At 41.1% G+C, this 27363-nt stretch overlaps 1 protein-coding gene across 2 annotated transcripts in view; it reads left to right on the top strand.

The window, feature by feature from the left end:
• Positions 1-14054: 14054 nt before the first annotated feature.
• PPP2R5E (protein phosphatase 2 regulatory subunit B'epsilon) overlaps positions 14055-27363 on the top strand; it is a 71016-nt gene continuing 57707 nt past the window's right edge. Inside the window, exons 1-2 of one of the 2 annotated variants that reach the window (XM_085061135.1) lie at positions 14055-14190; positions 16867-17030. In XM_085061135.1, coding sequence (XP_084917261.1) covers positions 16874-17030 — 157 coding nt within the window. In that variant the 5' untranslated portion in view covers positions 14055-14190; positions 16867-16873. The remainder of the gene's footprint in view (positions 14191-16866; positions 17031-27363) is intronic. The other variant, XM_085061137.1, reaches the window with a different exon arrangement.

The following is a 27363-nucleotide window of genomic DNA, read 5'->3' as shown; positions in this document are numbered from 1 at the left end:
AGCAAGTTGCATACACCTATACAAGACCACAGCACAGGAAATACTAAAATTAAGTCATTTCCTTCACAAGAAATGACAACTACTCATTTACTAAAGCATCATGAATATTTTCATACTCATATACTTTTCATATATTTCATATATTTGAGTATATTTTCATATACTTATAAAATTTTCTTTTTTTTCCTACTCAAAATAATTTCCCTGAAAAAATTCAGAATGGACCTTCTAACTCTTTAGCCATTCGTAATAACTTTCATTGAATTCTCCCTTCTTTCGCTCCTAGTTAAGAAATGGTGACTTTTGTTAATTCAGTTTAATAATTCTCTGAAAGGATCATGCCCTCCACATTCCCATAAATTCGTGGCTTTTTAAAATTTGTTTATCTCAGGCATATAATTTATCAATTCTCAGGAAAAAGCAGCACTGACTTGGTGCATCTTGGAACATGGGAATGATCAGAAGCCACTAAAGGACAATATAGGGGACAATTCTGTTATTATTAGATTGATGCCTAAATACACCGAGGGTTTTTAACTTGCATTTGTAACACAGATGAGAGCAGCAGGGATGAAGATATATTCAAATACATACTTATATATTTCATAACTGTATTTGAAAGGTGTTAGAGAACAACAAAAGTTATGGGAGAAAATGATCCTGAGAAAGAAAGAAAAGCAATAAGCAATTCACAGGCATAGAACTAGGAGATAGAAGAAACTTGCCTGATAAATTGTGTATTGTGAGGCATTGAGTGGTTTTATAGTCTCATACATGTATGTTTGACCATGGTATTTTTGCCCCAATTTCCTCATAGGTTAAGAGCTGCAAAGAAATCGTTCTGGTTAAGCTAAAAAGAATGGAGAAATGGGTGGTATTTCTAGAGGAGAGGTATTTTTCACTTGCTGAGAAGGTCTGAGAATTCTGCTTGCAACACGATTGGCCCTGGTTCATCTCTCTTGTTTATATTTTGAATTTTCAAGTCACATACTGAATTATGCCAAGTGACAGAAGGGAAAATGTCTGTGTGGAGCAGTGTCATGCCCCCACAAGGAATTGGCTTCCTTGGCACATCAGTGTTTTCAGGCACTGGTGACCCTCTGAGTGAGAAATGGAAAGAGGAATGATGAGCCAGATTTCCAGTCAGGCACGCACAATTAAACACATTTGAATGTGCCTTATTTACACTCGTAGGGAGTTATTTGTATTTCTCTCCTGAACAGCTTGAGCCTACTGTTACCTCTTTAATAACCACACAGGTCACTGCCCTCTTCAAGGGCCTGATGAGCTGGACCTTGCTGTGCTCCTCCCTGGCAGTGCTGGAGCCCCTGGCTGGGTAGAAGAGATTTTGGGCAGTAAGACACACACAGCAGTTAGAGGGGGGAAAACATGAGCTGGATGTGGGATAGACATAGGATGAGGGATCTGTGTATGGGTACAGAGCAGCAGGGTGAGAAGCTCAGTGTGTTTTAGGCTGTGACTCTGATCAGGGTTTTCATACGAAGCTTCTCTCCCACTTAAAAGGCTGTGCACATGGCCCCTTGCTTCTGATTATAGCAAACATCAATAGAAATTGGATCAATAGAATGGTTTGGGTTGAAAAGGACCTGAAATCATCTTGTTCCCATCGCCTGTTGTGGGCAGGGACACCTTCCACCAGACCAGGTGGCTCAAAGCCACATCCAAGCTGGCTTTAACCAGTTCCAGGACTGGAGCATCCACAGCTTCTCTGGGCAACCTGTGCCAGTGCCTCAGCACCCTCACAGTAAAGGTTTTCTTACTAATATCCAATTTAAACCTACTCTCTTTCTGTTTGAAGCCATTCCTCCTGTCCTGTCACTCCAGGCTCTTGTAAAAAGTCCCTCTCCATCTTTCTTGTAAGCTCCCTTCAGGCACTTATATTTGATTCCAGCTTTCTTGATGAGTAATAATTAATTTTGATGCCTCATTTGACCACTGGTATCACTCATTATGATTTTACTCAAGCCCACTTGTGCCAGAACCATAATTTTTTGTACAGGTTGAGAAGTATTAGATAAAAATTCTTCACTGAAACGGTTGTCAAGCATTGGAACAGGCTGCCCAGGGAAATGGTGGAGTAACCATCCCTGGAAATGTTCAAAACACATGTAGATGTGGCATCTGGGGACATGGTTTAGTGGTGACCTTGGCAGTGCTGGGTTAGTGGTTGGAATCAATGATCTTAGAGGGCTTTTCCAACCCAAGAGATTCTATGATTTTGTCTGGTTTTGTAGTACAAGGGTTTATAAGGTTCTTCCTCTTCCCAGATGCACAAACATGAGACTCACTGTAACAGGCAAAATGGTTCACAGATGCTTTTGCTGAGTTCAAAAAACTCAGTGGAAAAGCCAAAGAGGCACTACTGTGGGGAAAAACTGCAAGAAAAAGAGCAAGAAATAGGTACAGCTTTGTGGTTCATACTTTAGTTACAAACACCTTTGAGTGGGTCAGTACAACCAGTTTTAAAATCTTTGCTCTAGATGAAAGAACCCAAAAAAGAGCAGAAATATTGCAATTCTCATAATATACTAAATTATTGGCAGAGTTCCATAGCTGCAGGTTATCCACCTGATTTCAGTGCCCATCCTTCTGTGGCCAGGACACATAACAAAAAAATGGAAATGGAAACTCCTCTCTGTATAAGGGGAAATGTTGATAAGTTGTTTTTTCTGTAATACTGATTTTTCTGAGCACAACCTTTTGTAAAAAAAACCAAAAACACCTCAAGAAAGTCTTTGGCTGCATACCCCAGTCAATGACAATTAGTCCCATTAGTGGGAAAAAAGACATAACCATCCAGGGAGTGTCTCTTCATGTACAGAAGCAGTTGCTGGAAGACAGAATCAACAATCTCATCTCTTACTCCAGCTAGTTAGAGGTTTTGTCCAACAGTATGCTGGGCTTAACAACAGTTTGTTAAAAAGCCCCCAAATAATTGTAAAGGAAATTGGAAGTGTAAATAACTTTGATTTAGGAAATAATGAAACTTGTTTTGAACTGCGACTAGCCTACTGAATCCTTAATGGAAATATGCACTCAAGAGCCACAGGGAGCTTTGCACATGGGTGTGATGGAGGAAAATATCCCATGATATACATTAATTGTGTATTGGGTTTGCATGACCAGAGAAGTTCTGGCTGATGAAGGCACACAAGGATAGTTAATGCTAGACTGGTTTGCACTCAGACATTTTTGTAATCAGTATATTTAGAGGAGAAACATCAGTAATTTCTTAATTCTTTAAGAGTTACTTCCTGGGTTTGATGATCTTGGAGGTATTTTCCAGCCCTAATGATTCTATGATTTTAAACAAATGGCATCATTTTTAGGGCCTCTGAATGCAACAGAACAGATGTGTAGCCCATTGAAGATCATCCATGCAAAGAAATGAGCACACAAGTTGTAGAAGAATGCAGGTGTTCTTTCAAAAGCCTTCTCCTTTGATGCTAAATACTCTAACATGAGATGGAAAATGGGCACAAATGGCTGAGACTGAGTCTGTTGCTCAGTGGAGAAAAATTTTAAGCAAGAAAAGAGCAAGTCCATTTCCAAACTGCCCTTCCCTCAGGACACAACATCCTCAGCAGACCTAATAGAAGCTGTTTCCCTGGACTTGCAGCCCAAATAACTCCCTTATTGCCTCCTTGTAGGAAAATAAGTGGGAATGGGTCCCTGAACACACCACACATGCAGGGTCAAGCTTCAGGCTGAGAAAGGCTGCCCAGAGAAGTTGTGGATTCCACATCCTTGTTGAGGGCCAGGTTGGAAAATCCTTGAAGCAACCTGGTCTAGTGAAAGGTGTCCCTGCCCACAGCAGGGAGTAGAAAGAGATGATCTTTGAGGTTTCTTCCAACCCAAACCATTCCGTAATTCCGTGATTGCTGCTAATTCACGTGGGCATTGAAGTGCCCCTGATTCCATATCTGGGGTTAAGCACAGACACATCAGGGCACTGCTGCTGCAGGGAGCCAGGACAAGGACATCTGTCTGTGGCACATGTCTCCTGAGTGTCACCTGAGGTGGAGAAAATATGCATCACCTCCTGCAGATCCTGCCAGGATCCTCAGCAGGGACTGGCTCTGAGCATCAAGGAAATCCACTCCTTCCAAGAAATACTATCTCCACAAGATATTTAATCACAGGGAATAAAAATAAACATACACAGATTCTAACAAACAGAAGTATTGCACAAAGGACCTTTAAGCTTGGTGTTTAAACACTTACATGTGGAAGCTGTTACCAGTCCACCTGCAACTTGGGCTGGCTCAGCCTCACTCTGCATCCATCCCCAAAAGCAACAGGGGCTGAGCTATGAGGGACTGATTTTGGCTAAACCACTTTGTGGCTGGATCCATATTCCCACCTTCTGGAAGTATACTGGGTTTGGATTCCAGAAATAAGTCTGCTGCATGGGAAATGCGATCCATCCCATTCTGCAGAGTTTGCCGAAGCAGCAGCCATCTGCTGGGGTTTAGAGAAGGCTGAGGAACACAGGATGTTTACTTGCATTCAGATGTGCTGAGGATGTGCCTCGTGTGAGCAGACTTGTCACAATCCTAATAAAACAACTGGCACATTGCACTCCAGAGGAAAGCTTGCCTTATGGGGTAAAATTAAACTTGAGCAAGATAGAAAGCTCTACAAATATACATGCACACATGTATATACATAATCATTTAAGTAAAGGTCAGCAGAAAACAGGCCAGACAGAAATTCCAAGCAAATGCAGCACTAACTTTGAGACCAAATTAAATGCTTTCCGAAGTGTTTTGTGGAAACCACTCCCAAGAGAAAGAATCTACAAAAGGTAAGAGAAGGAATGGTCCAGTTGCAAAATAAACGTACATGGCAAAATTACAAGATGAGATTAATTAAGATAAACTCTCCCATGGGGGATTTGGGATTACTGACAAAACTGAAAGGTGGGTGTGGATTCACAGTGTGAATCCAAGACTTCTGAAGAGAGACAGAGGCATTCCCCTATCACTGGCTGTGATCATCAAGGCCATGTAAGAGACTCGAGAGGGAAATGGGCTCAGGTGTCTGCAGCTGCAGGAAAATGTCATCCACAATGAGAGTAACTTCATGCTGCTGTGAATGTTAGCCACAGAGGGGAAACATTCCCATGGGAGTGCAGAGGATGCAAGCAACATTCTGCAAATGCAGGAGGAGAATGAATCCAAGGAGTAACCAAAGATGCAGATGGAGATGCTGGCAAACAGCATGAGCAGCAGCTAAGGCTGTTTTTGCCAACAAAGAAGAAAGTTAAATACAGTAAATCAAATAAAATTAAAAATGCAGCAACAATGGATGCCCCACTTTTCTCTGCAGATATCTTTTACCCTTTTTTCCCCAGGAGGTAATGAGGATTTTTGTAAATGTCTATTGAAAGCAGACAACCTTACGTATATTTTTGTCTAATGGCTTGAATATGTCTTGAATATTTCAGATAGCCAATATTTTTGCAGTTAAAATAAAAGAAAAAATTCTGCATACATGGCATTGTGGTTGAAATATCCTGTAGATGATCACCAGCAGGACTAACACCACTATTTTTTGTGAGGAAACAATTTGAATGGGATGATAGGAACTGTATGAGAGCTTTGGTAAATGTATTTGTCAGAATTCTGTCAATTTGTCAAAAGCAAAGCAGTGAGTTGCAGAGGGGAAAAGGGGACAAGTTAAATTGCTTACACAGACGTATCAAAGCAGTTTGCTGAGTTGCAATGCTACCAGGAATTATGAAAAAAGTCTCTGAAGTGTATTCACTGTTGTGTATCAGAATGGTAGCAACTTCCTGTAACATCCCAAAGAAAAATAGCTGGATCACACTGGGAAAAGACCTGAAGTGGGTTTCAGAGGGGGTGGAATTACATTTAATGCAACCAGAACAGTTTGAATGTCATGGAATGAAATTCTGGATCAAAACCAGTGTACTTTGGAGGAAAGTTTAGTAATTCAGAAAGGATGCTTTATGTAGAAGATTAAAGAAAAATCTATTTTCACATCTTCCAGCATGTGACTTACATAATATTTTAAGATCCTGAGTGAAGCTGCAGCGAGTTTTCAAGAAGGAACCCAAGATCATAATATGAATTTGACCTAGGTATAAATCAGAGAAAAGACAAAAAACTGCATTTTAAAATTGTACTCAAGGAGGCATTAAACAGCATTTCCCTGGAGTATGTCACACTCACGCTAAAAGATGGTGATAAAATTTCAGGAACAAAAGGCTCTACAAAGATTCTGGAACTGAAAAAATGTCTCAACAGCCCATCATTAAAACCCAGTAATTGCAAGAAATGAAAATTATTCTAAAACAAACTTGCTGGGAAGTGCTTTTCTGAAGGGTTCTCATTAGCCATTTGTGTACTAAAAGCTTTCAATATTTGAATTTCAGTGTCTAGTGTATTTTTTATGGACTTTAACACATGAAGTAGAGTACAGTACCTATAGAATTGCAGTTATAAATGAATCTGCTCTGAGATAGGGGCTCACCTAGAAAGACACATATTAGAACTAAACATGACTCAGAAGCACAGAACTCTCTAAAATATTTATCTGTATTTGAGCTGAAATGACTCAAGTGGGAGCCACAATTTTTTGGATGTACTAAATATAGCTTAAGACAAATTTTCCAGAGGTGTCCTCTGGTGCCACTTGGTGCCCCAGCAAACTGGTTTTAACTTCTCCTTGCTTCTTCTTAAAAAAGGAAATCTCAGCTCTGGTTTTGATCAGCTCTCACTCAAGTCCTGGCTATTGATTCTTGCTATAAATTCTTCCAGGTCCCAGCTGACACTGGATAAATGTTGAAAATTTCCCAAGAGTGGGGACTGCACATGTCAAAGAAGGCATTCAATAGTGATAATATGCCAAATATTACCACATCACAGATTTTCTATTGGCTCAAATTCTTCTGTATTTACTGAGCCATCTTACCCTAAATCTGGTGTCTAGACTTCTCTATAGAGCAGGTTTTTAGAGCTGATAGTGGTGCATTTTTATTTAGTAGTAGCTGGCTTCTCCACTCGTTAATGTGTTGTGTCATGTATGTTGCAATTAAGACAGTCCATTAAAGCACAAGGACAATTTCATCTCCTCAGTGCCCTTGGGCATCTGGTTTTTAAAATTTTGCTTTATTGAACCTGTTCAAACCTTTTGCCTCTCTAATAGCCAAGTTTTTTAACTTCCAGCACTTGCACAGAAGAACACCAGTTTTGTTCTTGTTCCAGTTATCTATTTTTCTGTGGTCTGCTTAGTCAGGAGATTACAGAGGTGTTTCTTTGCTATTTTCTGTCTAAATCTAATCAATTTCTGCCTTTTTCTAGGATTTATAGCTTTTGGATTTCAACTCCAGTTCCTGTCTCACACAAAGTCCTTTCTTACTGGTCATTTATAGGGTATCTGAAATTCCTGTACAGGGTCATGACAGAACTACAACCACCTTATTCATTCAATTTTCTCAGTGGCAAAATTATCTTATTTGTCTAACCCTGACAGTGGATCTTGGAAGACTCTAGAAAATTCTCTTATAACCTTTCTTTTTCTATCCTTCCCATTTTGGAAGTATTACTATATATCCATTCATTCCTACTGCAAAATTTTGAACCCATTAAGACTTGTATTTTAAACTTAAGTACTGCTAGACCCCCTCTGATGTTAAGCATTCCTTACAATGCTGAGCTCCTGACTACAGAACACTTTCATGTGCCATAATTTGAAAATTTAAGAAGTATCTAATAGGTTAAAGCTGTACCACAAGATAAAGAAGTTAAAAAAATTCAACATCAATACTTGCTTGTTCTCTTTTACAACAAAGAGGACTGGTATTTCTGTCTCAGCCTACTCCATCCTCAGGGTCTCTTCACTTGTGGAAAAACTCAAGAGTTTTATCAACTGTTACTATGACCATGAGAGATGCACCAAGCTTGGGAAGGAGCTGGGGGTGCTTCACTGGAGATTGGGAAGTGCTACAATTCACACACTTTCTGGGCACCTTCACCACACACACACAGAGGTATTTTACTCATTTGCTCTTTCCTGGGTGTGATGTGGTAGTGGGAAGCTGGGCCACAGTGGAAGGTGCTCACCTGAAGAGGATGGGTTTATGGTAGTGTATGTATTGGTTTGTAACATATTAAATGCAGAGGTAACTGAGAAGACAGAACCAAGGAATGGTTTGGGTTGAGAGAGACCTGAAAGATCATCTCAGTCCAACCCCTCCTGCCATGGGCAGGGACACCTTACAGCAGACCAGGTTGCTCCAAGCCCCAGCCAACCTGGCCTGGAACACTTCCAGGGATGGGGCAGCCACAGCTTCTCTGGGCAGCCTGTGCCAACACCCTCACAGTAAAGAATTTTTTTGTAATATGTAATCTAAACCTACTCTGTTTCAGTTTGAAGCCATTCTCCCTTGTCCTGTCACTACATGCTCTTCAAGAAGTCCTTCATCTTTCTTGCAGACTCCCTTCAGGTACTTGAAGGAGACTTTATCACAAAGCAAAGAGCAGAAGCCGAGCTCATTTCACTTGGGACTCAGACATCCCCCAGTGGCACAGGAGATCACATAACACACGTGGCTGTTTCCATGCCATTTCAGGTGCCAGAGGCTGCCCTGTGGGTGCTGCTCCAGGACAAGGGGGAACACCAGAACCTGCTGAGGCAGTCGTAGGTGACTGTTGCTGGCAGGGACAGCTGGGGAGGCGAGTTGGCCCAGCAGTACAGCACAAAGCCTGAGCAAGGCAAGAGGCAAACAGGCAGCAAAGGAAAGCGAACAAAAAATTCAGAATACTTGGCTTAAAGGAGTGCCCAGGGCCTGGAGGCAAGTTAAGATGCTGGGGGAGGGGAACGAAGTAGGAACAAACCCATGGATTGGGGAATAAGTGAGAGCAGTGTTGTGCTGGAGGAGGCAGCTAGCCAGCTGCCGAGGCGAGCAAGCTCCTACTAATCTTGCCATGTTGACTACAGAAACAGACTTCAAATGACGCAGTGTCTATAAACAGAGAGGAAGAATTAGTTCCCATTCTGGTAGTTGTGTCTATGACCCTAAAATGCTTACCCCACATGCACCAGGAATTCAGCTCCTGAGGGCACTGACAGTGCCATCGCACAGCTGATACAACGAGGAGCAGGAGGGAAGGAGTAACAAGCACTTGCTTATTATTAGATAAACTCGGTATGGCAATTGCAAACATTGCCCAAAAGCCACACCATTCCTCCCCAAAACCTGAATCAGGAGTCAACTGCAGGGTAAAGAGACTTTAAGTAAAATGCTTTCTTGTTACATGTGAATTGGATTCAGAAATAAACAAAAAAAAAATCTCAGATTGTGCCCTTTCAATCACCCTGATGGAGCAGGACACTTACTTTGATGTAGCATTCCACTGTGCTCATTTTTGTTAAAAGATGTATCAGAAAAGCCTTGTTCACATGCTGATTTCTCTCTTCAAACAGCTCTGTTGCTTCCTCCATAATGCTTTCTCTTGCTGGTCTTTTTCCTGATAGTCTGAATAATTAGTTCTCTGGGGAGATCAAGTCTTTTCTTGCTTCCTAGTATTGGAGCAGGGAATATCTGGACTAATCCCATGGTATCCTGATAATGCTCCTTTTGACATCCAGGAGATCCTTTATGGAGCATTATGTGACTCCTCCTGTAGACAAATACATGTCACATGTGCCAGGTGAGACAAGCTCCAGCTAGATCCATTTATGTTTATCACTCAATGCAGCAGGACTTCCACAGTGGTATCTCTGCAGCAATCCTGTTTGATAAGCTGCTCTGTAAAGAGCAGAATGCCAATGTGGATAAGAGCTCCGTATTCCTGCCTGGGTGGCCATAACAGATGGTCTATAGTGGAACTCCAGTCACACAAAAAAAAACGTGAAGTGGCACAAATCTGAGTCACTGGTACAAAAATCTCTGTTCTGGAGGGCTCTTGACTGCTGTTCCGGCTGTCTGGGTGCTAAAAAGCAGAGCTGAACTGGTGAGGAGCTGGCCCTGAAAATTCCTTTCTGGCTATTTTTAAAAAGCTTTTTTGTAGCACAGTGAGGCTGTGTAACTTTTAAAAAGGATAGGCTTGTCTTGTAGCAATGGAGGAACGCTGATCAAAAGAATTTATTATTGCTTGTAGATCTCCAGGAAGGGCTGCAGGTACTGAATGTGCACATATTTTCATATATATACCCACATACTTGTATGGGAGATGTTGGTCATGTGAACTTTTATCTGATCAAACTTAATTTTTATTCTTGCAAATGGGTATTACATATATTTATACAAACACATACATAAACACATACAGATACACATCTATGTAAAACACCTGTAAATACTCAGTTCTTCTTCATCTCTGCTTGGGATTCACATAACCATTTTTAAAGCAGCAATTTTTACAAAATACAGACTAAACAGAGACTAGGAGAAGGACAAGTAACAGTGTCCCTTTGAAACATCAGCAGTTTTACATTCATATCTTACCTTGTGCTCTGAAATCTCATCACAGATGAGGACTACACAGACTAAAGAACAAAAAAGAAAGCGACCATGAAATAAATGGGAAGCCTACTCTGTAAAATTTGATGGCCACATGATAAAAAAAGGGTAAGATTTCTGCTTATTCATGGATAAAGCCTGTATTTCTTCTTGAAGTGCTACTGTCCAAACATCATCGATATAAAACACATCATGAAAATGCTTTACACAGCCAAAACGGACCAAAGAGACCACATGATGACCATCTAAGAAATAAATTAGCTGAATGCATTACTTACCAGCTTGTTCAGCTGTACTGAAGAACTAATTCTGTAGCTATTATACAAAGTCAGAATGAAGAGTAAAAACATCTGTGTGCACTGGACAGTGGACTTGGACAGCAGTGTTGATTTTTATCCCTTCCATGGCAGTTATTTTGATAGACACCCACATCACAGGCTTCAGTTTTAGAGCTTTAGTGTTTTACAAAGATGGGCTTCATCTCATACTGCGAAGACTGAAGTACAATCATGTAAAATGATTTGCTCAACTGCACCCCAAGTGCCAGAGCAGCCATCAGGCTGTGCTAGAACTTCCCTTCTGCAGAGTGTGCTGCCACTGACTTTATGAGATGCTCATTGCACTGTTCAGATCAAAACTAGCACACAGGACAGAGAATAGAACTGAGGAATTCTGAGCTAGCAGAGTTATGTACATGGAACAGCAAAACATACAGGTTCTGTCCCTCACTAATTGGAAGTTACACTGTTTTTGCCAAATTTTACCTTACGTTGGTATAACCCCGGCCTACGTTCTTTGTTATCCACCCTTGCTTGCATTTAGATTATTTTAGCTGGTTTGGTTCAAGTGAATTTAAAATTTTAAATATCTACAAATACTTTCACATCTCTCCTCTAAATTTAGAATTATACAACCCTTCTGTAACTGTGGCACAGTTCAATCTTAGTTTTGCTTTTTAAAATACAATTCTTCCGAGAAGCGCAATCGATTTACAAAGGATGACAAATTCTACAGTCCTCTGACTTAACATCACGTGGAATTTCATTTTAAAAGATGTCTTGGCTGCTTGATTATAAAATAAAAATGAAGGCATAGCATTAGGGCTGTTGCAGGAAATAATTTCTCAAGCAGCATTACTGTCTACTTGAGGGAGAAATAACTGGCTTGGAAGGTCAGCAGAAATGGATGTGGGGGTAAAACGGGTCAGCAAGACTGTGAATAGATCAGACTGACTCAAAAGCATTTGTATTGGCACATGTAAACAGGAATGTGGTCTGTGACAGGCAGGACAGCAGATGCTGGCATTGTTGAGGCCTTAATTGTACTAATGTCTAGTCTTGGGTGCCACAGTTAAAAAAAAAAAGATGTGAGTGATTTTGAGGTGACACAGGGAGAAGAAATAAGCACCTTAAGAGATTTAAAACTGTGCCACACCAGGAAGGATTGAAAGGAAGCAAAATTGCTTTGTCTACAGGTAAAAAAAAAAGGGGGAGACATATATCTTATGACATGAAGAGGCATTTTGAGAGATGAGAGGCAAAACCACTCACATCCATTACAGTTATACTTCAGTGGTCATGAGCTTTTAACTAGTGTTCCAGGCTCCTCAGCGGGAGCTGGACCAGGGAACTGGCTGAAAATTAGCAATTTTGAAAGTAGTTTGACAACAGCTTACATCACTTTAAATCAAGTCTGACACAGTCTCACTTCCTCCGTTATGCCAAAAGCTGAGTCGGGAAGCTGAGTGGGACAACAACTAGATATCCTTTGCAGGATTAGTAATGTTGAGAGGATTCAGTACCTGAACAAACACGAGGGATGTGGCTGACCCACCAAAGCAACAAGCTCCCAAACTGCTCAAACTCATTTCCTAAAAAAAGACCGTACGTCAGAGGGATTTGGTAATATCGACACAGGAGGGCTGCAACTCATAGAAGTCAACTTTTTTTCCTGCCAGAAATACAGGTGAAACGGTGGAGACTATTTTCAAATGTAACAGTCATATCAACACCATTACCGAATCACACAATCAGTTAGGTTGGAAGAGACCTCTGAGATCGAGTCCAACCTGTGGCTGAACACCACCTTGTCACCCAGAGCATGGCACATCCAGTCTTTCCTCAAACACCTCCAGGGACACTAACTCCACCACCTCCCTGGGCAGCCCATTCCATTATCTAATCACCCTTCCTGTGCAGAAATTCTTTCTAATGTCCAACCTAAACCTACCCTAGCTCAGCAGGGATATTCCCTGATATCCCTTACTGTGTCCCTTACTCCTGTCCCTTGTTGTCTGGGAGAAGAGACCAACCCCTATCAGGCTACAACCTCCTTTCAAGGAGTAGTTGAACACCAAAATCACCTGAGCCTCCTCTTCTCCAGACTAAACATCCCCAGCTCCCTCAGCTGCTCCTCACAGGACTTGTGCTCCAAACCCTTCCCCAGCTTCCTTACCCTCTAACCATTACATGTATTTTGGGAAAACCCCCAACAAAACCAAACAAACCAAAACCACCAAAAGCCAAGCCATCAGGCAGATACATTTAAACCAAACTGATGATGTTTAACCATGCTATCTACACGCAGTCGTTGTGCTGTTCCCCGGTTACAAGTATATATAAATATGCTTAGGGGTAATAAAAAAACAGGCGATGCAGAAAGCGATCACACACTGGGCTGAGAAACCCAAGGGTGCAGAGCTGCAGCAGAGAGCAGTGAGAGGCTGCAGCCGCTGAATCCCACAGGAGGAGCTGCCGGGTCGGTCAGCACCCAGCACGGCCCCTCGCCCGCAGCCCTCCCCGGCAAGGGGCTCTGTGCCCCCGAGAGGCTCCCACGGGGCTTTACCTCAGCCTGAGCGCGGTTCCCTCAGCAGCGCCGGGTTTACAGCTCAGCCGACGGGCCCGCCGCTCGCCCGGGCGAGAGAGGCGAGGGACGAGCGGGCCAGAGAGGCGAGGGAGATGAGGGAGGCGAGGGAGATGAGGGAGGCGAGCTGAGGGATGCGCGGGGCTGCGGAGCCGCGGGGCCGCGCTGCCGGGGAGGGGGCGGCCCTTTCCCGGCGCTCCCGGCGGCCAAGGCGGCTCCGGGCGCCACTGAGGCGGCGCGTCCCGGCGGCGGCTCCGGTGGGCGGTCGGGGGCGGTCCGCGGGCGGGGGGCGGTGGCAGCAGCGCGCTCGGTTGTGAGCGAGAGCGAGTGCGTGCGAGCGAGTGCCATGGCCGGAGCCCGCTGAGAGCCACAATAGGAGCGAGACCCCGACGCCCACCGGGACCCCCCGCTCGCTCTCCCCCGCGCCAGCCGCCGGCGGAACAGCAACGCTCCCCGCCCTGCCCGGCACTGCCCCCCCCCGCGCCCGCCGCTCCCCCTCGGCTCGGCTCGGCTCCCTCCCGCCTCGCAGGGCCCTTCTCCGGGAATGTGAAGAGGCAGCGGCACCGCAGGCAGCGGGGAGTGCACGGGACTGAGCGGAGCCGCCCGCGCCTGAACCCGCCGCCGACGCCGCCCTGCGCCGGGGAGGCCGCGCTGCCGCCGAGGCCGAGGCCTACAGGGCTCCTGCGCCGCCGCGGCAGCGACCGAGCCCGGCGAGAACCGCACTCGGGCCGCCGCCGCCGCCAGGCATCGGCCGCGCTCCGCCAAGGCCGCCGCCGCCTCCCTCCGTCTCCGGCTTCTCTACCGGGAGCGCCAAGGTAACTCCATCGGCGGCCCGGCGGTGCGGGAGGAGGCGCGGGGGGCTGCGGGAGGACATGTTCCAGCTGCGGAGATCCCGTCTGGAAATGACAGCCGGGAGCGGATAATTGCGCCTCTGCTCCTTTCCCCGCCGAGATCCGTCGGTATTTTCACTTCCCCCCCGCCCCCCCACCGCCGGGAGCGGCGGATCCGATCGGCGTGGATCAGTATTTATCAAAATACGGGGGGAACGGAGCGCAGGCGGCAGGGAGCGGCGGTGGGCTTGCAGCTTTCCCCTCGCACACAATAAATAATCTCGGGCTTTATTCCCCCCTCCCCCCCGCTGTCGGTGGAAACAGAGTATTTCCCGATGATAGTGTATGCGGGGCAGCGAATGTGCATTCGGAGAGACGAAAAAAAAGATCAGTGTTTACTGTAAGGTTGTTAGGCTGGATGTAGTCTTGTTGAATTAGAATTAGATTTTAATAATTTATAAAGCAGGTTAGGGAAACTGTTACTAAATTTACAGCGGAGAAGTGTCAGTAAAGCTCCTCGCTGACACAATGATCCTGCAGTTTAAGTGATCTACTTTAGTCGCTGTCCATTATTATTATTATTTTTTCTCTCTTTTTTTTTTTTTTTTGTAATTTAATTTGGAGAGAGCGTGCAAACATTTCTGCAGGGATGGTTAGACTTTAATGATGCACGTGATGAGGAGGGGAAGCTTTCTGATGAGAAGATGAAATAGGGCCAAACCGATTCAGGTTTAGGGAATATATTTTTGCTGGTATTTTCAGAATTTGGTTTATGTAACAGGTAACTTTGTGTTTGTGTGGTTTTTTGGCGGACTGTTGAAATCTTAGAAGTGGGTTACTAAAGTGCAGGCCATTCTATTCCAGTTTATCTGACTTTTTTATTTATTAATCTTGGCTGGGCCCTGAATGCCCTGGTGATGGTGGCATTTTTTTTTTTTTTTTTTCACCGGGATGATAAACAAGACCAGTTTAAGGTACGGGTTCATGTTGCTGATAGTATATTATATTTAGAAAGCCTAAGCTGGTAGTGGAAGAATACCTCAGGAGAAATCAAAAAGATGGAATAAGGCTTTTTCATTATTGTCATGCCAGCTGCACAGTTCAGCTTCTGGGTGCTGCACATGCTTCCTTGAAGAAGCTATGGAGTTCATACTCCATTTTTGATAGATTTAGTGCACCTCTATGTAATTCTGCATTAAATAGTTCTTATCTTTTGCAGCTTGTTTACACTGTTGCAACAAATCATGCTTTCGAAAGCTTTTCTTACCAGAGACAAACCCAAATAATGCCTGTTTCAGTGGATTTAGTAATCTGTGAAGCACATGAGTAACCAAATATTTCAACAAAAAATAATAACTACTCGAAAGCGTTCTGTATGTTGTGGAATCAACTCCTTGTGGCACACGAGTCACTTTGGTAATTGAAGTCAACAGATATTGGGGATGAGTAATGCTTTCCAAGGACATGTTCTAAGACCCTGATCCTTAAAATGCTTAACTTTGCACGAGTGTCTGTCCTGGCCGAAATCAACAGAGCTGCTCTCGTTAATGGTCGTGTCATTAATGCAGTTGCATTAATGTAGATGTTAATTTCAGTGGAGCTGCACATGCTGGTGAAGTTCACTGGGCACTGAGCTGCTTGTAACGTGTAGGCCTGAATTCCTCCTGTCTCCTTTCCCTCGAGTATTACTCATGTATTTCATCGAGCTCTGATGGGCCTTTCTAACAGACAGGACCAGACTGGTAAATAAAATAGCTGGATGCATTAATTCAGTGTTTGCTAGTGGTACAGAATCAGCTACAGGAGTACCACCAAGGCAGGTTTTGTAGGAAGAAGCAATGCCTATTGCTTAGGCCAGCTGAAGTTGGGAAACAAACAAACTTTTGCTTGCAGAAGCCTTTTTTGGCTCTCTGCCTCTCCCTGCAAACCTTGTCTGTCTCATGCCCTTAGAGCAGTTACAGCTAACACACTGCCAGTTGTCCAGAAATGCCAGGACACGGAATAACTACATGTAAAGGGACTCACAGGAAAACAACTGAGTATTTCTGAAATGGAGAATAAAGAAGTAATATATATAATTTGTTAGTGCTAGTGAAATTGTGAAACACAGCAGTGTTTTTTACTATACTTTCTTAAATTTCTGTAAAATCTTGCATGTTGATGTGACAAATAAGTGGAATTTTTCTTCTGTTCTGTGTTTTTTTGTCCTATGCATATGGGTGAACCTAATGCCAAAAAATCATCTGTACCTTTTTGTGTACCTATTCTTTAGCATGCATGGTCTTTCAGAGAGTAAGTTGAAATGACTTCATCCCAAAGAATGCATAATTTAAAGCTACAGTCCTATGTCAGGTCTACAGGTGTACGAAGTTCTGTTCTGACGAAGTTCTGAATGCAATGATGTCAATATTAAGTCTGATATTTTGGGCAAATGGGAGACAGATAAAAAAGTGAGCAAGAAGAATTACTACCCTAATCATGAAGTTCCATTAAGTTGATTCCATATATTTTATCAATATATCGGTGGGTTAGATCTCTTATAACAGTTTATCTGGGTGAGTTGTCAACAGGAGAGTGGTGCAGAAAGAAGATATTTGGAAAATTTAATCTTTAGCCATTTCACTCGTTTGGAATACATTTTTAACACCTGCTTTCCTTCAGTAGGGATATGTCCTCAGCACCAACTACTCCTCCATCAGTGGATAAAGTAGACGGATTTTCTCGGAAGTCCGTCAGAAAAGCCAGACAGAAGAGGTCACAAAGCTCCTCCCAGTTTAGGTCTCAGGGCAAGCCTATCGAGTTAACTCCCCTGCCTCTGCTAAAAGGTAAGATCAAATACAGTTTTTAATAAATAAAACAATTTTTGCTCTATGGCCAACTTCTAAAACCAAAGTATTCTATTGTCAGAAATTGCAGGGAAATGTTGCCAGCATTCAGAAATGCTTCATGCCAGAAATATATGTATTTAAGCTCTACAAAATATTTTATCTGTGACTTGAGGGTGTGGTAATTGTTTGCAATACTTTTGAAAGTTTTAAATGCTGATGTTAACCCGTGCCATGACTTGAATTTTCAAGGCACTCAGGCTTTGTGCAAAAGTGTTCTAGTTTGTCAGCAGTTGACATAAATCAGAAATAATTTTGGTAAGGGTAAGTGGACTTGTGAGCAGAAGGAAATTGGTTTTTAGTATCTTTCCTTGATGTGTGGATCTGCAGTCTGTGACAGTGGTGCCAACTGCAGCCCCTGCAGCAAGTGGTGGGGTGGGACTCCTACCATTTGTGCATGGATAGCTCCCAGGTCCTGGCTTCTGCTGGATTTTGGAATGGAAAGGTCCCATGAGCTGCAGCATCTCAGGGGGAAAGATGCTGCCAATCTGATCTTAGGCAAGGCTCTACTGTTTTCAGATCTTGCCTATTCCAACTCTGGTTGAGTTTCTGCTGGCAGATTTTACCTCTAATTTGAGAAGGAAAAATATGATCCAGCATACTGCTCTTAAAAGGATGCCAATATCTCTGTGATATCTTGAATGCTTCCCCTGAATTCTAGTTGTCACTGAATTTCAGTACAAATCCAGGGGTCAAAAGCACCTCTCAGAGTCTTTTGACAGAGTCTTTTGTCTGGTGAGGAAGGGGAAATCACCTTTCAGAAGTCTTCAGCACTGACTTCTCAAATGGTTTATTTACTTCTGTGTAGTATTTTCATTGCTGTTCTTCATTCTGCTATAAGCAGTGAAAATAGGCATGGCTGGTGCTGATAATTCTGGAAAATAGGAAGTTTAATAGGTTTAATACTACATCTGTCCCTTTTTTCTTTTTTGGGTGAATATATTCGCCACATTCTCTCATCTACCTTGTTTGGCAGATTTCTTGTCAGAGTATTGAAATATGTGGTAAATGTGGACCTGCACCTTAGTTCTCAACCCCACTACATAAGGATACAATAGTTGCAAAAAAACCCCCAAACAACCCAAAACCCCAACCCCCCCCTCCCCCAATCTTGTACCTTAATGTGTGTCTTTAAATTTACTTAAAAGCAGGACTCTAGGGTTATTTCTAGCGGAGTTATTAAAATATTGTGAGCTTCCTTCTGTGGGCTCCCTGTAAGAATGCACAAATGGAATATCCTGAGTCAAAGGAAAGGTGCACCCAGCCCCTCTGCACTGTGCCTGGTGGTGACTGACTTGGATTCAGTATTTCTCAGTTTAGGGTTGGTTGGTGCCAGTGGATTTGACTTTGTAGTCTGCAGTGAATATTGTTTGTGATTCTTTGGGTGATCCTGTGCAGGGCCAGGAGTTGGACTTCAAGGATCCTGTGGGTTCCTTTCAACTCAGGATATTCTATGATTTTTTTTTTCCTCTTTGTTGTTGAACTCTTTGTTGTTTTGTGACAGTATGATAAAGAAGCAAATAACTTCTCTGAAATAATTTTAGAGCTCAGTTTTACACTTTCCCAGGTAATTTTTGATATGCAGGTTATTTCATACCAGTTGCTGAGCTTCAGGAGGTGACTGGAGTTTATCCTTTGGCTTAAACGATGGGATTAGTGGAAAACATTGAGATTTATATTTGTACAAATGAAGAAATTGATGTTGTAATTATTTCACTCTATTTTGTAGTCCCATTCAGGGAGTAAACCAGGCATGGGCACAAGCATAAGTAAAACAGTGAGAACCTGGCCTTGCAGAAACACAGGCGTGTCCAGGTGCTTGATCTGACTACTGCAGCCAGTCCTGAGGATTGAGATATAAAACTATAATAAGATAAAACAAACAGATGGGGAGCAGAGTGTTGGTGAGACATTTATCATTAGTGTCATAATGAGTTACAGTGGTCCAGCTTCAAATTAAGGATCTGATCCTGGGAGTTAGTTTTCCCTCTCTGCCTTAATGTGGATTCCCAGAGGCACAGGGATCTACCTGTGCAGATTAATTTGTGGGATTTGGGCATAACAATCTATCTAAACAGCAGTGGTGTTGGTCCCTGCTGAAGAGAGACTGGCAGCTAAAAATCATGCTGCTGTTTGGAAATATTCTTGACCTACATTAATATTTGTTATATTCAGGATTGTTAAATCTGGAAGAAGTGAGGAAATGCTTTTCTCCCATTTTCTTCATACTTTCTTGACCAATTTCATAAAAGTCCTGATTTTTTTTAAACCCTAAGTTTACACTTGCCTTCAAACAAGTGACCAGTCCTATTACTTCTGTCCACTAACTATATGATTTCCAGTTTTATCCTGCAAATTTTTGTGTTTTAAACTGAAACAGAGAAGAGATACCAGCAAAATAGCTTTTTAGAAGTCTCAGAAGACTGAACTTCGTTTGGAGATGTACAATTGCTAAGCTTCCTGGTTTGGGTAAATTTCAAGTTCAGTTAAACCTCTTCAGAAGTATTTCAGTATGGGAAAGTTTGAGGACAGACCTCGAATTCATATTCATCAGATGTATTTTACATTCATGATGGAGGGGTTTTGCTTACAAAAACATACATGTTATGCTCCCTTCTGGTTTTGTTGGGTTTTTTTTATTATTTTATTTTATGAATATATTGCATATTGACATTGGCAGGCTGCCTTATCTCAAACAGCACTTTATGGCCTTCAGTATCTTCTGTGATTACAAGAATCATGTATGCAGAAAACTAGGTAACTGCTTGGTCCATTCCTTGCAAGTTTTTATACTCTGCCTGTCACTATAATGATCTGAGCACCTTCCAGTAGTGTGTTAAGTGACGTGACTACACATCTGTCACATCTTATCTGTTCTCCTTCCTTTCCCTGGGGGCAGAGTCACATATAGTGAAATGGCTTGTTTTGGTAGTGTTTTAATGCAGTCTGTTGCCTTCTGTGAGCATACATGCCTGTATTGCAAACACAGATAGATAAGTCAGCCTTCTTGTTGTTCGTTTGGTAATAAAAATATTTTGGAAAATGAAAAATAGATACTGTGTTTTGATGCTGTGTACAAGTCTGAAGGATAAACTTCTGTTTAGGAAATGTGATAAGAACAACTGGCATTTTCAGTATTGCTCATTTCAGGAAAAAAGTATAGAGAAATGAAGTTGTTATTCTTGTATATTTTTTAAAAAGTGTGTACAGTATCCATTTGTAAACAAACAATGTATTTAGAAAATAAGGTGTTCCTTTTGAGGCTCTGCTGGGCTGAGTTGAGGCTTTCAAAAGCCACAAGTCAAAAAACTGCTTTTTGCCTACAGTAAGGACTTAACTTTTCAGGTGATTTCATTATATTTTTATTTACTGCATTGTGACTAAATCTCATTTGAAGTTGTCTTTATAAATATGACTGGTTTCCAAAATAACACTTTAAACCCAGTGTTTTCTCCTTTGTTTCAAGTGTAGATGAATGGGATGAGAGGTGCACATGGGAGTTGTGATACAATTGCATTTTGCATATGTGTACTCTTCTGTGTGTTTCTCACATGCATTTTTTTGACATTTGCATTTTTTTGCCTGGTGTATCTTGCAGTGCATGCTGGATTTTGGCTTTACTTTGAGGAGGCTGTTGGTATCACCCAGGCTGACAGGTGCCTTAGGTAACTGGCTTGTGGCAGAGCAGTCCTGGTGAAGGGCCTTATTTTGGGATTGAGTGCTTCCATCTGTGTGCTTTAGTCATCCCCCTCCCAGGTTTGTCAACCAGGTTTGTGGTGTGCCTGAAATTGTGCTCCTTCTGTAGAGGAAAATAGGATTGTAGATGCACTGGATGGGTGTATTATTTGTTGGAGGGCTATTTTGCTTTCATTTTGTATAGCTGCTCTTTTTACTTAGAAGTCTCTAGAGGTGGATCAGCAGGAGTGCAATGTTAGAAAGCATTTGGCTGGAAAAAGAGTATATTGTAGCTCTGGACATGTGAAAACAGAGCAATTTCAGTATTACCTGCAAAAGGGGGGAGGGGGAGTTCATTTGTGTTTCAGTGTCTGTAGTGGTAGGGGAGTGCTTGAGGATGAAAACATTCATGTGGATGATTAAAACCATCATGTACCTTATGAATGCACATTTAGCATCCTGAGAAATTGCAGAGAAAACTTGGATGTAACTCACAGCATTGTTCCCATCCCCCTTGTCCTCATTACAAGCACAGAAGTTAGGCAAAGCAAACCATCCAAAAGCGAGACTGTTAAATCATTTGTATCCCATTTTTGTAATTCAAGGTGTGTTTTTTTTCTGTCATCCTTCCACATTTTCCAATTATTTAATATAATTAGTGTAGGTTACTTTCATGTTCACTGCAACTATTGTATATTTTTGTTGAAAACAGTTCAAAGTATGATTTTTATTTTTAGATGATTTTTCCTCCTTAAAATAAGCGCTCAGAGATGAAGTTCTCTGTCAACAATACCAATTGCTTTACTACCTCAATATTATGAAATTTATTGAGCTTCTAATACATTTATCAGATAGTTTCCATGGCATTAAAGAATTGGTGTAGTGGCAACAAAAGAGCATTGCATAGTCAGAAAGGGAAAATATCTTTCCACTTGCTATTTGCTTTTGATCATTAAATTATTTCCCTATAGCTGAGATTTTATTATAAGCTTTTCTTATGAATTCTATCTGTAGGTCAGATGCTGAAGTCCCTAAATAGTAAAAAATCCTAACAATTTGAAAAGACTCTTGACTGAGCACTGCAAGATGTGCACCTTCTTGTTCAAATACAGTTACTTAGGGATTTTAAAAATATTTCTTTATCATAAAGAAGTCTGGCTTTTTCAGATCTATGGATGCCACCTAAAACTCTTCATATGGAAAATAGTTCCTGCCTCTGTTGCAGAAAACAGAGCTCCTGTTTTCTCTTGGCTTCCTTGGGAGCTGCCTGTGTATCTTGTCTGTGCTGCTCTTCATTTGAGAAATTTGGAATGTTTTACAGATATCAGATATACAAATATCAGTAAACTGTTGAAAATCACTGAGCTAAATGCTTTTTCCTAATACATAAACAGGAATTCAGGGTCACAGTGGTTATGATTTCCCAAAATAAAATTCAGCTTTATTTACAGAAATAGAAATAGATCTTAAGACTCCTAATTTATTGCACGGAAGAAACACTGGAACTTGGTTTGTGCTGCATGTACATAATCAGTGATGAATCCTGGAACTATTTCTAGGAATTTTTTGCCCATTCTGGTTGATATAAATCTGGACATAATAGGCCATCTCTGTATAAGATTTGGGAACAGGGCCACAATCTCAAAAGGAAGGACTTAGCCCATTTAGGCTTTTTTTTGTGATGAATATGTACAATGTTCCAGTCATAAGTAATAAATTTCTTCACTTTCCTTGTGCTCTTGTCTGTTGGTTTTTGAGTGTGCACTTAACTTTCTTTTGAATTTGTTAACATCTGTTGGCTGTAGAATATTATTTTCCAGTAATCTTAAAGGTGTCTGGTTGTTTCTAAAAAATATTTGTTTAATGGTATTTAGAAAGGGCAATACACTAATTATATTCTGTCCTTTTTTTGTGTTGCTTGTTACTGTCTCCCACATTTGAAATGTAGTTTTTTAGGGCAACATTTGTAGAGATTGGCCAGGTGTAGAAATGCTGACTTGAAGTTAAGTAAAAGAAATACCCTTTTATGTTAACAGTGTATGAGTGAAAGTGAGTTGGTGAGGAATTCAGATTACCCTGATCTTCTAATGTTTCCAGTCAGTTTTTTGTATTAATTTCTGAGTCTCTCTAGAACTGGCAATTTTCCTATGGCCAGGGTGGTGGTGGGTGGTTGTTTTCTGGATTTTTTTGGGGTTTAAGGTGGTTTTGTTTTGGGTTTTTTTTTTTCCCTTTGCTTTTGAAGCCTCCAGTGTAATTGTTTTCCTTCCGGAATTTCTCAGTCTGGCTTCTGGAAGTGTTTAGTGATGACGATTCCCCCCCTTTTCCTTTTCTTTTTTCTTTTTTTTTTTTAAATGATTTTTAAAGTGAAGTAACTTGTAATCATTGTGTAAAATGTATTTCTGTACTCTTCGTGAGATTGAGTCCAAAATCTTGATAATTTTCTCCAGAACACTTAGATTTCATCATAGAATCCCAGAGCCACAGAATGGTTTGGGTCAGAAGGGACCTTAAAGCTCATCTCATTCCAACCCCTGCCATGGGCAGGGACACCTTCCACAGACCAGGATGCTCAAAGCCCCATCCAACCTGCCCATCATCATCAGAAACTTCTGATTTCAGTCTATACTTGTACAGTATGTCTTTATAATGTTTCCTAGTAATACTTATCTCTCTAATAATATTGCCATTTTCTTTTCTGTGCCTGTGTGTAACCCTGTGGGTCTGTAATAGAACCTCCTGTTTCTGTAATAAGTACCTCCTTTATGTTCCTTCCCTGAAGTACCTTCAACAAATACAAGTTCTGGTTCAGCCACGCAATTATTTCTATATAGTGCACATGATTGTTGAAATATAGTGCTGCCTTCATAATTGATTATGTTATGGAGCTTTACTGTTGTGAAAGAGCACATTTTCCATATCTCTGGAATTATGTGTGTATTTATAAAATCTATGTTTGTGTATATTACATGGGTATAATATATCTGTGTATATAAATAAGCTATAGATATATTTAATATCTTATATAAAGTTTAGGTTTTGAGTTTATTTAATTTTCTCTTCTGTTTTTAAAGCAGGATATTGCTTCTGTTCATTGGCAGAGCTTTATAGTAAGGCAGCAGTCCTTTCACATTCATCCATTGTAAGCTACTGCCTCCCTGAGAAAAGAGCACTTTCATTAATGCTTTCTGGGGAGTGGGAGGAGGACACACAACTATTTTTAGGTTCAGGGTAACTTCCTTTCACCTACAGTTTTTTCATTCAAGTTATTACTGTTTCTTTGGCTCAATCAGGCAAAAATCCTCTGTAACAGAGGAGAGGACTTGGGGAGTTCAGTGAGTTTTGGTATGGTGGGTATTTATGGATTACTGTAATCTTGGTAATTGTATAATTCACAGATATCAGCAAATGGGCACACATTGCTTCATAAAAGGTTAAGGCAAATCAATTAGAAAAATACTAGAATTTTCTTTCAGCAGGATATGATATGGCAGGGCTCATCTTTGTTTGAAACCTCCGTGGTTGTGTCAGGCTGGTTGCAAGATGCAGTGACAGAAGGGTTTTTTCTGGTGGCAAAACTTATTTGAGAAGTTTTCGAGCAAAGTGCATCCTCTCATCTGCTGAGCCAAGTGTCTGTGGGGCCACAGTGTAAAACAGATTGTTAGAAACATTCCACCTCCTCCTGATTTTTGTGATGTGCTTGATCCTGTGTCCTCTCAGTTAATTCAGCAGATCTGAAATGCTGGTGGATATTTATGTGGGGTTGATAGTGTCTGTGGTTTTCTGCTTAAAGTAAAAAATAGTGCAGCTACAGTTTGAGGATCTTTATCAAGTGTTTGAAAAGATAAGGCAGCTGTCCAAAGAATCAGTATAAAATGCTTTTCTGCCCTCAGTTGTTGCACTTGGTTGAAAATTTTACCTGTTTTCAACGAAGTCTTGAAGTCAAACTAAACGAGGACCAGTTTGATCAGGAGTAATAATGATCCACAGTAATGGAAGGTTTTTCACCAGTATTTTTTTCTAATTGTTATATTAAACAAATCTAAGAGTATATACATTTTCAAAATTACACACATCAGTATCAATGTATTTTTGAATTTCCTGTATGAAGTTTATTTTTCAGCTCACAGTATGTCTGATATTTACTGTTACATTGGTTTTTTGCTTGAAAATAAAGTCTATAAGATTTTATTTTAAAACACTGACATTTTTAATACATTTTATAAAAAAGTATCATCATTTTGTATTTATTCCCTTTTTTGATTTTTACTACTCTTCTTACTTTCCAATATATATGGCAGATTCTTAACTGTGGTATTTTCCATGTGTGTGAAGTACATGGTCTTTCCTGTAGCATCTGCAAGAGTGTGAGGCAGGAAGGAAAATAACACAGCAGAGTTGCTGTACCTGGTTAAGTGGGCAGAAAGCAAAAGAAGTGAAATGGAACATTTCTGGGTAGCTTCCTAAAAGAAAAGTTAGAATATCAGATTGCTGTGAAGTCTGTTTTACATCGTTGGACGTGTTGCCAGCTCTCCTGTAACAGCAACTTCTTGTGTTGCCTGAGCTGAAGAGCTTGTTCTGCTAACTTAATGTTGGACTGCAGAACTGACCAAGTTACAGGAGATGTGGAGACAAGCAGTTTCCTGTTATGATTATAAAATTTTGTGCATAATTAGGGTATTTCTGAAGATTTCTATGAATGGGAAAAGGTGTGTCTCCTGCAAAAGATGAGTTGCAGATTCAGCCATCCTTACTTGATGGGTGTCTTGAAGAAGCTGAAGTAAACCAGCAGTGGTATCTCAGGGATAGTGAATAAATGCTGATACCTGTGTGCCCCATCTGGTAAAAATACCAGTTTTAGAACTTAACCCCCAGCTGGAGATATGATAAAGTACTCAGATACAGCTATTTTTATCCTGAAAAATCAGATACCATCATGAAGGGTAAGATTAAGTTGAAATTGTTTGTTCTCTGGAGAAGTTCTCTGCTGTCAGATTTTAATTAAAACAATGAAATAAATGTAACTTGCATGGTTATCCATTTTATACTTTTCATTGTGAAGAGTGGCTGGACATAAATGTAGTTTGGGTAATGGGGAAGGAATTTCTTTGGGTGTTCTTTTATCATAAGGTTAAGGAGATCTGTCATTAGAATTGAATTAGAATCAGAAAAAATGTTTAGTGTTGTTAAGAAGAAGTAACTGTAGTTTGGGTTGGATGTGGTCTGTAGTTTTCTGTGGGATTCCTGGAAGGTTTTCAGGAAGTTTCAGGGATATATTGTGTGTGATGTATTTTTTTCATAATGCCTGTGATATATCTACCTAGTCTGACTTGGACTTTTGTTGTTTGGGATTTCTGTGCTTCTTTGCAGTATCATGAGTTTAATGTTGTTATGATTTCCTTGGCTTTTTTTCTTTTGCATGTGCTTGTACTGAACTTGGATTTTCAGGTTTTACAATGTAGGTGGTAGCAAATTTGTTTGTTGCTTTCAATGTTTTGAATATGTTGTTATATGGATTATGTTGCAAAGGAAATCTACTGCAAGTTAAATTTCTCATATTACAGATTGATACCGTGGATAGTCAGAAACTGAGGAAAGGATGATTTCAGATTTTAGAGAAATTAAATATTCTTACTTTTCCTTTATGTTACTCAGTAGGATGTACTGTGAATGCATAAACTTTCATTAGTTTTCTTGGCAAGTTTCGCTCATGTGCTCTCCACTTTCACATTCCAACAGCAGGACATAGATATTATGTGCAGTCTCTGTATAAATTACAAAGTCTATTTAGTGTTTACTGATTTCACATAAGGTTAACTGTTCAAAATTGTTTATAGAGAATATGTTTTCCCCTCTATGTGGAAACAAAAATGCAAAAGATGGTGATTACAGCTGAGACAGTACTTGAATCGCTATAGAGAACAAAACTTATTTGTTGAATATTGTCAGTGTAACCAAGGGAGAGTAAATTTGGCAGCTTGCTCTCTTGATGTTTTCAAATAACATTTTTGGGATAGCTTTTTGAAGAAGTTGAGGTGGTACTGTGTCATCTTGGTTCTCCTTCACTTTCCGTTTATCCTACCCAGCCTATACTTCTCCTGTGTTCTTATTTGCTTGTTTCTTATCACTGCCTTCCTTACTCCCACTTCTTTTTCTTCCTTCACCTTCTGACGGATATGATTACGTACTTTTCCACGAGAGGGTGATAAAACTCACTCACACGTGTTAAAATGAGCTCTCCAGGTGGAGGGGATTGCAGAGGTTATTGACAAACTCAATATAATAAAATTAGCTGTGTTTATACAGAAAGAAATAGTCTTCAGCTCCATCCACGTGTTACAGTGGTTGTTTGTGTGCACTTCTGGGGACAAGACTAGACCTGTCAGGATGGAGATCCGCCCTGGGAAGAAAATGCCAGCTCCATCCTGCCTCTGTTGCAGTAATCAGACCTTGCTGCAAGACAGCCTTTCATATCTGTTATTCATGCAATAATTTCCCTTCTCCTTTCTCCCCCATGCACTCTCATGAGTATTTCTTCCTTTTTTCTCCCCTCTCCTGCTTATTAGTAAACAAAACATCCTTCTTCACCAGTCCTAAGAAA

The sequence above is a fragment of the Lichenostomus cassidix genome, chromosome 5 (assembly GCF_008360975.1).
Source record: "Lichenostomus cassidix isolate B80296 chromosome 5, HeHo_3.0, whole genome shotgun sequence".
Taxonomy (NCBI): Eukaryota; Metazoa; Chordata; class Aves; order Passeriformes; family Meliphagidae; genus Lichenostomus; species Lichenostomus cassidix.
Note: the sequence above shows the minus strand (reverse complement) of the source record. Positions and strands in the feature narration are given on the sequence as shown.